Source organism: Stegostoma tigrinum, chromosome 4 (assembly GCF_030684315.1).
Source record: "Stegostoma tigrinum isolate sSteTig4 chromosome 4, sSteTig4.hap1, whole genome shotgun sequence".
Classification (NCBI taxonomy): Eukaryota; Metazoa; Chordata; class Chondrichthyes; order Orectolobiformes; family Stegostomatidae; genus Stegostoma; species Stegostoma tigrinum.
Genome location: NC_081357.1, coordinates 4249197 through 4263695, shown reverse-complemented (window position 1 = coordinate 4263695; position 14499 = coordinate 4249197). Strand labels below are relative to the sequence as shown.

At 42.6% G+C, this 14499-nt stretch overlaps 1 protein-coding gene across 2 annotated transcripts in view; it reads left to right on the top strand.

Moving 5' to 3' along the window:
- ppp2r5d (protein phosphatase 2, regulatory subunit B', delta) overlaps window positions 1–12668 on the top strand; it is a 119763-nt gene extending 107095 nt beyond the window's left edge. For both annotated transcript variants that reach the window (XM_048531188.2, XM_048531189.2), the window contains 2 exons: window positions 4529–4645; window positions 5759–12668. In XM_048531188.2, the coding sequence (XP_048387145.1) occupies window positions 4529–4645; window positions 5759–5896 (255 nt within the window). In that variant the 3' untranslated portion in view covers window positions 5897–12668. The remainder of the gene's footprint in view (window positions 1–4528; window positions 4646–5758) is intronic.
- The last annotated feature ends 1831 nt before the right edge of the window (window positions 12669–14499 follow it).

Here is a 14499-nt window from a genome sequence, read left to right as displayed (position 1 = left end):
CTTGAGCAGGTGGTGGTGGGCTGCCTTCTTGAACCACTGCAGTCCTCCTGCTGTGGGATAACCCACAATGCCATTAGGGAGGGAATTCCAGGATTTTGACCCAGCGACATTGAAGGAACGGTGATAAAATGCCTCATCAAGATAGTGAGTGGGTTGGGGGGGAAACTTGAAAGTGTTGGTGTTCCCATACGTCTGCTGCTGTTCTCCTTCTAGATGGAAGTGGTCTTGGATTTACAAGGTGCTGTCTGAGAATCTTTGAATTTCTTCAGTGCATCTTGTAGGTAGCACATGCTGCTGCAACTGAGTGCCAGTGGTGAAGGGAGTGGACGCTTGTAGTGCCAATCAAGTGGGCTGCTTTGTCCTCGGTAGTGTCTAGCTTCTTGAGTGTTGTTGGGTCTGCACCCATCCAGGCAAGTGGGGAGTATTCCATCACACTCCTGACTTGTGCCTTGTCGATGGTGTATTGGCTTTGAGGAGTCAGGAGATGAGTCACTCGCTGAAGTACTTCCAGCTTCTGACCTGCTCTCGTATCCACTGTGTAATTGAGGTGAGTCCAGTTGAGTTTCTGGTCAATGATAACATCCAGATGTTGATAGTGAGGGATTTGGTGATTGAATGTCAGGGGGCAGTGGTTAGATTGTGTCTGTTATTGGTGATGGTCATAATCTGGCATTTGTGTGGCGTGAATGTCACTTGTCAGCCTAAGCTTGGATGTTGTCCAGATTTTGTTGCATTTGCACACCGACTGCTTCAGTATCTGAGGAGTTGCGAATGGTGCTGAACATTGTGCAATCATTGATGGACATGCCCACTTCTGACCTTGTGATGGAGGAAAGGTCATTGAAGTGACTGAAGATGTTTGGGCTGTGGACACTACCTTGAGGAACTCATGCAGAGAAGTCCTGGAGCTGAGTTGATTGACCTCCAACAACCATGACCATCTTCCTATGTGTCAGGTATGACGCCAACTACTGGAGTTTGTCCCTGATTGCCATTGATCCCAGTTTCGCTCAGGCTCCTTGATGCCAACAGTCAGTCAAATGCAGCCTTTAGGTCAAGGGCTATCACTATCACCTAAGTTCTGGGATTCAGCTCTTTATTCTATGTCTGATCCAAGGCTGTAATGAGGTCAGGAGCTGAGTGGCCCGAATGGAACCCAAACTAGGTGTCACTGAGCAGGTGCTACTCTATAGCTCTGTTGATGACTCCTTCTGTCACTTTATTGATGATTGACAGTTGGCTGGATTGGATTTGCCCTGTTTTTTGTGTACAGGACATACTTGGGCAATTTTCTACAATGCCAGGTGTATACCAGTGTTGTAACTGTACTGGAACAGCTTGACCAGGGATGCAACAAGTTCTGGAGTACAAGTCTTCAGTACTATTGCCGAAATGTTGCAGGGCTGGTACCCTTTGAAGTATCTAGTGTGTCGCCAACCATTTCTTGATCTGGAGTGAATCAGTTTAGCTGAAGACTGGTATCTGTAACAATGGGGACCACTGGAGGAGGCTGGGATGGATTATCCACTTGGCATTTCTGGCTGAAGATTGCTGTGAAAGCTTCAGCCTTATCTTTTGCACTGATGTGCTGGGCTCTTCCACCATTTAAGTATAGGGATATTTGTGGACCAGCTTCCCCCAGGTGAGTAGTTTAATTGTCCACCACCATTCACAACAGTATGTAGCAGGACTGCAGAGCATAGATCTGATCAGTTGGTTGTGGGATCGCTTAGCTCTGTGTATCACTTGCTTTTCCAAGTAATCCTGTTTGGTTTCACCAGGTTGACACCTCATCTTCAGGTATGCCTGGTGCTGTTCCTCGTGCACTCTTCATTGAACCAGGGTTGATTCCCTGGCTTGATGGCAATGGTTGAGTGGGGTTTATGGTGGGTCATGAGGTTACACATTGTGCTAGAATATAATTCTGCTGCTGTTAATGGTCCACAGCGCCACATGGATCCCCAGTTGTGAGTTGCTAGATCTGAGCAAAGGTGGGACTTCGTCTCCACAAGGACTGTGCGATGGTAATTCTTACTGAGACTGTCATGGACAGATGCAACTGCAGCTGGCATACTAGTGAGGATGAGGACAAGTATGTTTTTTCCCTCTTGTTGGTTCCCTCACCGCCTGCCACAGGGATACAGTCTTAGCAGTTATATCCTTTTAGGACCTGAACAGCTCGATCAGTAGTACTGCTGATAAGTCACTCTTGGTCGTGAACATTGAAATCCCCACCTAGGGTAGATTTTATGCCCTTGCCACCCTCAGTGCTTCCTCCAAGTGTCGTTCAATGTGCCGGACCTCTGATTCATCAGCTGAAGGAGGACGAAATGTGGTAATCAGCAGGTGGTTTTGTTGCCCATCTATAACCTGAAGCCATGAGACTCCATGGGATCCGGAGTTACCACTTCTGCTGGGTCTGCCCTACTGATGGTACAGGACCTATCCAGGGATGGTAGTGATGTTATCTGGGACGTTGTCTGTAAGCTTTGATTCTCTGAGTATGACTGTATTAGGCTGTTGCTTGAGTAGTCTGTGAGACAGCTCTCCCAATTTTGGCACTACCTCAGATGTTAGTGAGTACAACTTTACGGGATCGACAGGGCTGTTTCTGCAGTTATCTTTTCCGGTGCCTAGGTCGATGCCAGGTGATCCATGTAGTTTCAATATAAGGTGCAGAGCAGGGGATTTAGAGGATGTGAGAAAAGAATTTGTCATCCAGAGAGTGGTGAGATTCGGGAACTCATTGTCTGCAAGGTGGTAGAGGCAAAAGCCCTCGTAATATTTAGGAAGTATTTACATTTGCATTTGTGACACTAAGGCCAAGTGCTGGAAAATGGGATTGGAATAGTTTAGTGGTAGCTTTTGACCAGCACAGACTCAATGGGTTGAAGGGTCTTTTTCTGTGCTGTTGATCTCTATAAACTGAGAAATTGAAATGAGCATTTGTCCTTGGATTGTGAGCAGTTAAGGGAATAGTGGAAAACTTGAGCAGGCGTTTTGTGTCTGTGATCACTACAAGAGACTCTAATAACATCCCAGGAATACTTATAGATCAAGAAGTAAAATGGAGGAACTCCAAACAAATGCAATTACCAGGGGAAAGGCACCAAGAAATGATTAGATGTCTGACGGGGTCCCAGGACCTATTGGCCTGCATTGTGTGTTCTTAAAAGTGGTTGTGGAGGTGGTTGATGCATTGGATGTCCTTTTCAAGAAGGGAGGGAGGCAAAAGGCAGGAAGCTAAGCTAGGTGGCCTAATTTGTTACAGGGAAATTGCTAGAACCTATTACTAAACAGGTGATAGCAGAGTACTTCGCAGACTCCTCCTATTGGTATTAATGTTTCTAAGTTTTTTTAAAAGGGAATTGATGTTTGACTTATTGAGTTATTTGAACAAGTATCTAGCGAGGTAGATAAAGGGGAGCCTGCTGATGGTGTACTTTGATTTCCAAAAAGTAATTGACTTAGTACCATATCAGAGGTTACTACTTCAGTTAGGAACTTGTAAAGCATAACATATTCATGGATAGAGGAGTGGTCACTCATAGGAAACAGAGTAGGCAAGTGTGAAGCACATGGACAAAGAGGCCTAATGTTTGGTGGCTAAATTTGCTGATGACACTGAGAGACTAAGTTGTGAAGAGAGTGTAGGGAGTCTGCACAAGAGTTTAAACAGGTTAAGTGAGCACAAAAAATTATTGACAAATGGCAAATTTGGGAAAATATGAATTCCTCCATTTTGACAGGAAGAATAGAAGAACAGTGCATGCTATTCCCAGGTTGCAAACAGGTCCCATTCTGGAATCTGTTTGAGTTGATCTGTGCACAAGTGAGAACACAGCACAGAACAATGGAAAGCAGCTGTTTGTAAGTAAGGGAATTGTCGATATGTTGGGTCTATAAAATTTTAACTACATAGGATTACATTTGTAAGTACAAACATTTCTAATTCAGACATCCATAAATTGGGACCCTTTATCCATTACTTAAATGGAGAGAGATTACAGAACTCGGATTGCAGAAGTACTTAGTGACATGTTTACATGAATCGCAAAGCTAGTATGCAGGCACAGCAAGTGATTAGGGTGGCAGTGGACTGTTAACGTTCATTGCAAGTTCAGTGGGGAATATATCTGTTCTAAGGAATTTATGGCTGCAGGCCCTAACTGAAACCACATCTGGAGTACTATCTAACTATCTAGTTTCTGTTGCCCTATTTAAGAGAAATTTATCACTGCACTTATAAGCTTTTCAGAGAAGATTTACTTCACTGATTCCCACGGTGAAGGGGGAATCTTATGAGGAAAGTTGGACAGATTGGGCTTATGTCCTTTGGACTTTAGAAAAGTGAGAAGTGGTCTCAGATAAAACCCTGATGGGATGTGACAGGAAAATAGCTGATCTGATTGCAGCCTTGCTATGATCTTATACAATTGGTGGAATAGATTTCAAAACAAAACTCATCTAAAAATAGAAGGTAAGACTCAAGCTATTTGATATTCATGTTTGTTTTAAACCCTTCCAGGCCAGTGCGTACATTGAGACATCTGCAGTCAGCCCTGTATTTTCCATGGAAACAGAGACTCCCACTACTGAGGACATCCAGCTGCTCAAGAAGGCGGTGGAGACTGAGGCTGTTCAGGTACTGTCACAGCTTCAACAGACTAGAAAATAACGTGATAAGGTGGTGATAATATCAAGATAATCCACAGCCCAAGAATAATGTTCTGGAGGGATGAGTTTGGTTCCCACCATAGTAGCTATTGAAATTTGAAATCAATAAAATTTGAAATAAAAAGCTAGCTTGATGGTGAACATGCAACCACTGTCATAAAAACACATTTGGTTCATCTAATCCTAGCCTGAAATGTGACTCCAGAGCCATGTGAACAAGAAATGCTCATTGAGCGGGTGATGTGCACATCCCATGAGCAAATTTAAAATTTTTAAAATGGCTTGCATCCACTAGTTGGTGTTTGTATACACAACTCTCCAACAGGAAGGTCACAGATGGTCTGTGTTTCATTAGCTGGAGGAAGAAGGGATCACACATCATTCCAGTTATCGATGCTTGATGAGGCTTTTGATGTTTGTTCAACACCTCAACAGGCTGCCAGTGCTCTATGAAGAGATCAAAAGGACGTAGTTGAGGCCAGCCTGTATTTCTGGAGTTGAACTTCAGAGAAGCTTGTGCCCCTGATGCCTAGGAGAACTGACTCCTCTTTATTTCTGTATTGCCCACAAGGACACATGCTACATGCACAGTATAAATGTGCACAACCATTTAATTATTCTAAATTATTTAGATCAGTCATTAGCCTAGTTTTGGACATGCTCCATGTTAAAGTTTTTATATTCCTGCATTAGATGTGGATATTGCAGGCAAGGCCAGCATTTGTTACCCCTGGATTACTGAACATACTCTGCCATATCCAAAACCAGTTAAGAGTCCTTCAAGGCAATGAGGGAACCAATTTTTAACAACAATTGACAATGGTTATCACCAGACTAGCTTTATTTATTCTGGATTTGTTAATTGAACATTGCCTTGGTGGATTCAAACTCGTATCCTCAGAGCATTAACCTGGGGATTCTGGATTACTAATTGAGTGACATGACTGCTGTGTCGACACCTCCCCAAAGAGGAGTTCTTGTCCTTTTATTAACACTGAAGTTTGACTCACTTTGCTAGAATGTTAGCATACCCTGTACCATCTGCTCCTGGTCAGTGATGATGAAACTGCTGTTTCTCTAGGTGAAAGAGAAGATTAAAAAAGAGAAAGCTTTGCTACGCCGGAAGTCAGACCTGCCTCAGGATGTATACACTATAAAGGCTCTCGAAGCACACAAGCGGCCAGAGGAATTCCTCAGCTCGAACCAGGAGGCTCTCTGACGGGCAGTGCCTGCCCCACCCCTGGCCTCAGTACCAGGATGTTTGCAGAGACACACTCTGTCAGTGTAAAGCATAGAATGAACTGTTGATCAGTGTTTATGTAAAGCTGCATCCATTCTTTTGTTACCTGCTTCTTTCACATTTTCTCCATTTGCTGTTGTTTCTCCTGCACCCCTCCACAGCCCAGTCTGTTCCAGTCTGTCAGTTGGATGGGTTTGTATTTCATGGTCATGCAAGAAAATCACATGGACAATAGCAAACATAAGATGCCCAGAGTCAGCAAGAAAGCAAACAGCTACAAGAGCCCAGAGATGTAGTCTGCACTGTCCCGTCAGTTTGTCTCCAGCCTAAAGGTAGTCTGCATAGTTCCCTCAGTTTGTGTTTAGCCTGAAGGTGGTGTGTACTGTCCCATGACTTTTTCTAACCCTATGGCCAGTGTGCACAGCCCCCTGTGGCTCTGTCTGATCTGTGGCTGGTATGCACAGCCCCCTGTGGCCCTGTCCAGCCAATGGTTAGTCTGCATTGTCTTGACTGTTCAGCCAACCACCTGACTTTATTGTAGACTGACTAGCCCGTTATTGAGAAATCAATAGTTTTGTTTTGTACAAATCATTGTAAAGGTTGAAAAGTAGATACCCAGAAATGGCACCAAGTACCTGTCAATGCTCTGTGTTTTTATGTTTCTCTCCTTTTGATCCTTTCTCCACTAAACAGTTTGGCCTGACAATGTGATGTGATTCTACAGGTGTCTGCTATCCTCTCATCATTTCGTGTGGTCAAGCCCTTTAGCCATAGGATATATTACTCTGTCCCTGTCCACTGCAACACTTGTCAAGACAGCAATTTGAGAAGCTTGGCTGTTATACCCCCTTCTATCCCAATAGAGCTAAAGTCAATTGTACTAAACTACAACTTTACCAGAGAGGGGCTTGAGACCAGCCGGGAAATCTCAACATCACACTAGTCAGTGCTGATATTCTGATCAAAATGTCCAAATGGAGTGAAGTTCCATTCAGGGAAATTCTCCAGCAAATAATTTAGTCTGCTGCCCTCGAGTTCCTTTTACTCACTTTGTGCAATGAGCAGTTATGTAATATTCACTTGAATTGTTCAGTTGAACATTCAATTATGTAATATTCATTGAACAATAGATAAATGAATATAACAGAGACACATTCGGGCGTGGCAGTGGTCATCCTTGAAATCTGGCATTCATACTCCCCGCGCAGCAGTGCTGATGATCACTGTACTGTACTAAGCTAGTCCTGTGGCAACACCTTCAGAAAGTGAATTGCCTTTTGTTCTTTTTTAAAATGTCATGTTATTAACTGTGATCATGAGGATTGTAACCCTGATCATTGTAGGCATGATCCATTTCTGCAGCTTCTCCTAACTGCTTCCTGCCACGCTCCTTTCCCACCAATGAACATAATGCATTTGATAGTATTTGATAGTTTTTCCTCTTAACAAAATCATGTCAAAGTATTAAGTGGACAGACAAAGGCTGTATTATTAAATAATATTAATGCCATGCTGCAGCAGAGGCTGAAGACATCCAAATGTTGGACTATAGGGCTGCCACACAGTGGAGGCTTGTCCTGTCAGCATTTTGAGTTTCCACATTATAACAAGAACAATGGTCATTTATACATTAGTCTGTATTTGCATAGCTAATTACTGTTTCAGACATGTGATACCAATAAAATGGGGATTACATTCACCTACCGAGATTAAATGGAGTGTTGGGTTGGGGGCAAACTGGGGTCTCTCTAAACTCGGGTTTGCATTCAAGTCCCACACTCTTCCCCTCCCACACTGACACTTGCTTTCCAATAGCAATGGAAAGAGTGTGACATAGCCAACGTGTCAAGGTAACAGGGTAGTGGCTGATGGTAAGCGGTAGTGGGAACCTTTTCTGGTTTCTTCCCCATCTCTTCTGTGCCTGTGAGATCAGCTTTCAATCCTTTTCAATAACTCCAACAAACTTACAAACTTTACAACTGATGTTTTACATTACATGGAAAATTCAAGCCCAGTAAAATTAGTAATTCTTTTTGATAATACTGAAACTGTTCTTTTGAATTTATTCAAGGATATAATGTACAATTGGGTTATAGACTAAGGTGGCAATGGCCTCCATTCTTTGTGTGAGAGAGCTTGTCAGACAACTATCTTTACAGTATTCAAGATTCATTCAGTTGTTTTAATACTGCAGAAAACCTCAAAGCAATATTACTTTGAGGTTCACTTTGCCAAAATTCCTTCATTTTGATCTGAAATCCATTGTATATATTGTTGTAGGAATGTACACTGCCCCAGCTATCACTCAACATTAGTGACAGCCTGGTTTCATTGGCACTTTTCTCAGAGACGAATGTTGTGATTTTTAAGAGTCTGCTCAAGTATAATTGAGGCAGAAATTTCATTGCAGGCTCATTACAGAAGTGGTGTTGAAGTGGAGAGTTAGCAGCTCAAAGAGGATCTGAGCATCCTGCAGGAAACTAGAATGCAGGTACAGCAGGTAATATGAAAGGCCAATGAAATTTCTCCATTTATTGCTGAAGGCATATAGTATAAGTAGTCTTGCTGTAATTGTTCAAGGCATTAGTAAGACTGGAATATTGTGTACAATTTGATCCCTACTTGAGGAATGTAGTTGCATTGGAAGCAGTTCAGAGGAGCTTCACTAGATTTGTTTCCAGAGGGGAAGATTTCTAGAGTTTAGAAGGATATCTAATTGAGGTATGCTAAAGGGGGCTGACAAAGTAGACTTTGTCTTCCCCGTGTGGGGCATTCATTCAGTCTAAAATGAAAGGTCATGAGAGGTTTTAGGATTATGGATAGCAGATTTATAAGAGATAAGGAGAAATTACTTCTCTCAAGGGTCGTGAATCAGTGGACTTTCCTAACCCAGAGTGGATGTTGGGACATTGTGTAAATTTCAGCAGGACATGGACAGATTGTTTTAAATAGCAATGGGTTGAAAGTTTATGGAGACCAAGCAGGAAAGTGGATTCGAGGCCCAGGTGAGATAGGCCATGATTGTATTAAATGGTAGAGCAGCCTGGATTGGTTGGAATGCCAACTCCTGCTTTTAGCTCTAAATTTAGGAACCTAAGAACTATAAAGACTCTGTCTGCTTGTTATAGATGGCTAAGACCGTAAGACCTTGTAGCAGAAGTTGGCCATTTAGCCCATCAACTTTGCTGTGTCTTCCAGTGAGATCGTGACAAGTCTGCTAATCCTTCACTCCACTTTACTGTCTTTTCCCTATGAACCATCGATTCCCTTACTGTTTAAAAATCTGTTTGCCTCAACCATGAATATACTTAATGACTGAAGCTCAATAGCCCTCTATGATTTAAAAACAAAATCCACAGATCCGCTACCCTCAGAGATGGAATTCATTTTTATTTCTTTTCTTAAATGTGCAGCCCCTTATTCTGAAATTATGCTCTCTGATTTTGATCCTCTGGCACTAAAAGAAGCAAGGTATTTCTCTGTATCTTGGCTTATATTACTTGTCAAACCCATACAGTTAGAGAGAGGCGCAATGGTTATTTATTCACTTGCTCGGATTGGAAATTAATTGGAATCACGTGGTTAGTTGTAACTTACTAGGAAATGATGAGGTGGTAATACTAGACCACAGTTGTTAAAGAAGTTGGGGGAGGAAAAAAAAACACAGGAAGAAGGAATTATAAAAAGAGAAATGGAATAATGTATTTTGTCCTAGGGATCTGTGCTGGGGTCTCTTTTATGCTGTTTTATGTAGAAATAATTTCAAATTGAATATGCAAATGATCTCCAATATCACTGATGACAAAGTAGGGACAAGACAAATTGTGATCAAGATTGCAGTGGAAATAAGCTAGTAGGAGAGTGGACGGACATGATAGGTGCAGGAAGGGGGTAGGAATACAAGAGCAGGGAAGTCTTACTGCAGTTTTACAAGGTACTGGTGAAACCATATCTGGTGTGTTGAGAGCAATTTTGGTGATCTTATTTAATTTCATCTCAGGCAGATCAGAGAAGATTAAAATTAGGATGACACCACACTGTCGAGATATTGTCTTTAGAGCAAACACCAAACAGTTTGGGACTCTACTCATTGCAGTTTAGAAGAGTGATACTTGATCTCCTTGATTTGCATAGGTTACTCAAGAGGCTTGACAGAGTAACTGCTGAGAGATCGTTTCCCTTCAAGGGGAGAGTCTAGACCAGATGACATAGTCTCAGAATAAAGGACTGCCAATTTAAGACTCAGATGAGGAATTTCTTCTGTGAGGATTGACAGTTTTTGAAACTCCTAGCCACAGAGAGCTGTGGGAGCAGAGTTCTTGTGTATATTTAAGGCTCAGATAGATAGGCTGTCGATCAGTAAAGGAATTGGGGTTATGGAAAAAAGGCAGAGAAGTTGACATGAGGAATGTCAGATCAGCCATGTTCCTATTGAATGGCAGAGTAGGCTTGAGGGGCCAAACAGCCTACTCCTGTTAGTATTTCTTATGGTTTGATAGGTGAAGGTTGTTGACCAAAATTGCATTATTAATATGGGATGAAACGAGTGAATGAGTGGAGATGCATAGAGGTCTTTGAGTGGCCAAAAAGAAGTTAGTTATTGGCTAAGAAATTTTATTGTTAAGGAAGAAAATGATCCTGAGTCATACTAGATGTCTGAGAGGTTGTGGGGCAGCATGGTAACTCAGTGGTTAGCACTGCTGCCTCTCCGTGCCGGAGACCCAGGTTCAGTCCCAGCCTGGGGCGACTGTTAATTGAGTTTGCACATTCTCTCCATGTCTGTGTGGGTTTCCTCCCACAGCCCAAAGATGTACAGGTTAGATGGGTTGGCCATGCTAAACTGGCTATAGTGTCCAGACTAAGTGGATTAGCTGCAGGAAATGCAGGGTTATCAAAATAAAGAACAAAGAAAATTACAGCATAGGAACAGGTCCTTCGGCCCTCCAAGCCTGTGCTGATCGAGATCCTCTGTCTGAACCTGTCATCTATTTTCAAAAGGTCTGTATCCATTTGCTCCCTGCCCATCCATGTACCTGTCCAGATATATCTTAAAATACGCTAACGTGTCTGCGTCTACCACCTCCGCTGGCAACACGTTCCAGGCACCCACCATTCTCTGTGTAAAGAACTTTCCACGCGTATCTCCCTTAAACGTTTCTCCTCTCACTTTGAACTCACGACCCGTAGTAATTGAGTCCCCCACTCTGGTTGGGGGGGGGCGGGGGGAGGAGAGAGAAGAAGCTTCTTGCTATCCACCCTGTCTATACCCCTCATGATTTTGTAGACCTCAATCAGGTGCCCCCTCAATCTCGGTCTTTCTAATATAAATAATCCTAATCTACTCAACCTTTCTTCATAGCTAGCACCCTCCATACCAGGCAACATCCTGGTGAACCTCCTCTGCACCCTCTCCAAAGCATCCACATCCTTTTGATAATGTGGCAACCAGAACTGTACACTGTACTCCAAATGTGGCTGAACCAAAGTCTTACACAACTGTAACATGACCTGCCAACTCTTGTACTCAATACCCCGTCCGATAAAGGAAAGCATGCCATATGCCGCCTTGACCACCCTATTGACCTGCGTTGCCACCTTCAAGGAACAATGGACCTGAACACCCAGATCTCTCTGTACATCAGTTTTCCCCAGGACTTTTCCACTTACTGTACAATTCGCTGTTGAATTAGATTTTCCAAAATGCATCACCTTGCATTTGCCCGGATTGAACTCCATCTGCCGTTTATCTGCCCAACTCTCCAGTCTATCTATATTCTGCTGTAATCTCTGACAGTCCCCTTCACTATCAGCTACTCCACCAATCTTTGTGTCATCTGCAACCTTGCTGATCAGACCACCTACACCTTCCTCCAGATCATTTACATATATCACAAACAATAGTGGTCTCAGCACAGATCCCTGTGGAACACCACTGGTCACAGGTCTCCAATTTGAGAAACCCCCTTCCACTACTACTGTCTCCTGTTGCCCAGCAGTTTTTTTTTTAATCCATCTAGCTAGCACATGCTGGACCCCATGTGACTTCACTTTCTCCATCAGCCTGTTATGAGGAATAGTTTGGGGGAATGTGGATTTGGGTGGGATACCCTTTGAAGGGTCGCAGTGGACTCATGGGCTGTATAGCCTACTTCCACGCTGTAGAGATTCTCTGATTAAAGGGTGCAGCTAGAGTTTTAAATGCAAATTTGTGAACCCTGTTCTAAGGATATTGGCACTAAAGGCTGTAGTAAGGGTTTCAGTGGAATATTCCTGCTGTTTTCTCATCGGGACCATTAGGATGTAGAGATGATGTGGTTTCCATGACCCAAGTCGCCTTAGTCCATTGCTCTATTCACAACACAATGCACCGTTCTCAAACACATATGGTCTGCGCAATTATTTGAGGTTATAGTCATCTCAATAGTATATAAGACAGTTGCCAACACTACTGACTGAGGGAAACTAGAGAAGTCGTCTTGTGGCAAAATGGTGTACCCTTATAATCCTGGGGGAACATAGACACCAATCTGTAGCTTGATGGCGTACGTTTTGCTGACCGAGAGAAGGTATTCTGCAATGTTACGGTTTAGCTTTACTGACCTCATTGTTCACTCCTGTCCAAAATCTGTCATGTTAAATGATTAATTGCACCGATGCAATGTATTCATTTGATAATCCTTTGTAGGGTCACAGAGGTTTCTGTTGTTGTGCAGAAGAGGGGTTTAGAAATAAACAACCTTATCAAACGTCATCCACCTTTTGTTATTTAGAAAGGGGACTATCATCAATGACCATTGCACAAACTTAAGATATCATTGTGGGAGCAGGGAGGATTCTGATAGAAACATTTTTCTGAATGCCCATACAGCTTGCATTTTGTTCCACATTTTCGAGTTATATCACCTCTTCCTCTTGGGGCAGTGTAACCATTTGTGTCCCGGCACAGTTTGTAGAGCTCATTCTGTGCCCTTTCCTCTCCCATCATTCATTGTTATCTGGTATCATCCACCACACAGCAATTGCAAAAGTCGGTTTTCATGGATAAACTGCTTTTCCAAACTGCTTTTCCAACTTAGCTCATTCCTCTCCTGAACTTGCTTGAGATCTAGTTCTCAGAATAATAGTGACTCTCAAGTACCTTACTAGTTGTCTTTTTGTTGATCACAAGCCCAGAAGAGACAGCTTGTATCTTGCCCCAAATTCTCGGCATGCCTTAGCTCCAAACATAAAGCTCATTGGAAGGACTTTTGCAAAGGTTCAGCTTAATTTAATGAAGTTCTGTTTTTTGGAATTTGCATTAGTCGTTGATGAGACAATAGGGTGGTCTGAAACCAAAATTTGAACTTCCTTCTTACTAAATAGGATCTACAATTGTCGTTTAAAAAAACTCACTCTCGTAAACTGTATGGACAAAAACAACTGCCCAAGCCCAAAATGATCTCTTGCTGCTGCAGAATAGGTCGATTGGAACTCAGCAGAGATTTTCATTTATCTGGCTTCTGGGACTTTGAAGGTTGAGAGATCTTGGGATTGTGGAGTCTTGATGACGATGGATCCAGGAGCAGTGAAGTGGCTCACACTGATGCAGACTTCTCTTAATTGGATGGATAGGAGATATCTTTTAACTGAGTGAGTGAGCTTGAAACCATTGCTTCAATTCTGCTAGCAAAACTGAATAGGGTCAGGTCAGAATGTGTCTGGTTACAAGGTCTTAGCTGTTGAAAAGGTTCTGTGTTCGATTCCAGACTCGGGTACCTGTCCATGTGGTGCTTGCACGTTCTCCCTGTGTCTGTGTGGGTTTCCTTCCCCAGTGCAAAGATGTGCAGGTTAGGTAGATTAGCCATGGGTAATGCAGGTTACAGGAATAGGGCAGGGTGCTTTCTGGAGGGTTGGTGTGTACTCAATGGGCCAAATAGTCGTTGATGAGACAATAGGGTGGTCTGAAACCAAAATTTGAACTTCCTTCTTACTAAATAGGATCTACAATTGTCGTTTAAAAAAACTCACTCTCGTAAACTGTATGGACAAAAACAACTGCCCAAGCCCAAAATGGCAGTTGTTGGAAGCCCAAGCTTCCAAACTGTAAGGATTGTAAGTATGAAGATACCCTCCCAAGGAAACTGAGTAATGAGCCTGCAGTAAGTGTAGGCCTATAATTACACTACAAAGGGAAGTTAGCCAGTTACAATTGTTTTAAAAGAACAAAAATGTATGCACAACATTGAGGCTGTAGCTATGGATTTCAATGTGAAATAGTTTGGGAAGCATCTCAGAAATGAATTTTTAAAATTAAGATTTTGGATATTTTTAGTTTTCTACCCATTGTGGGCCTGATCAAATCTGAATTTACTCAATAAACCAGGCCTACATCAAACCTAAACCCCTACATCCCAACAAAATCTTCAAACTGGGTGTTCTGGTATAAAGCAAGTGTTTCTGCACTATTTTACAAAACTAAATCCATTTGGGAGTGATGTAAATTGTAAATATTTCCAACCTCCAAGTTCACACTCATCCAGTTTTGGGGAGAGGAGCTATTTGTGTCTAATTGTGAAAAGGGAGTGGCCATAACTAGAAGTTAT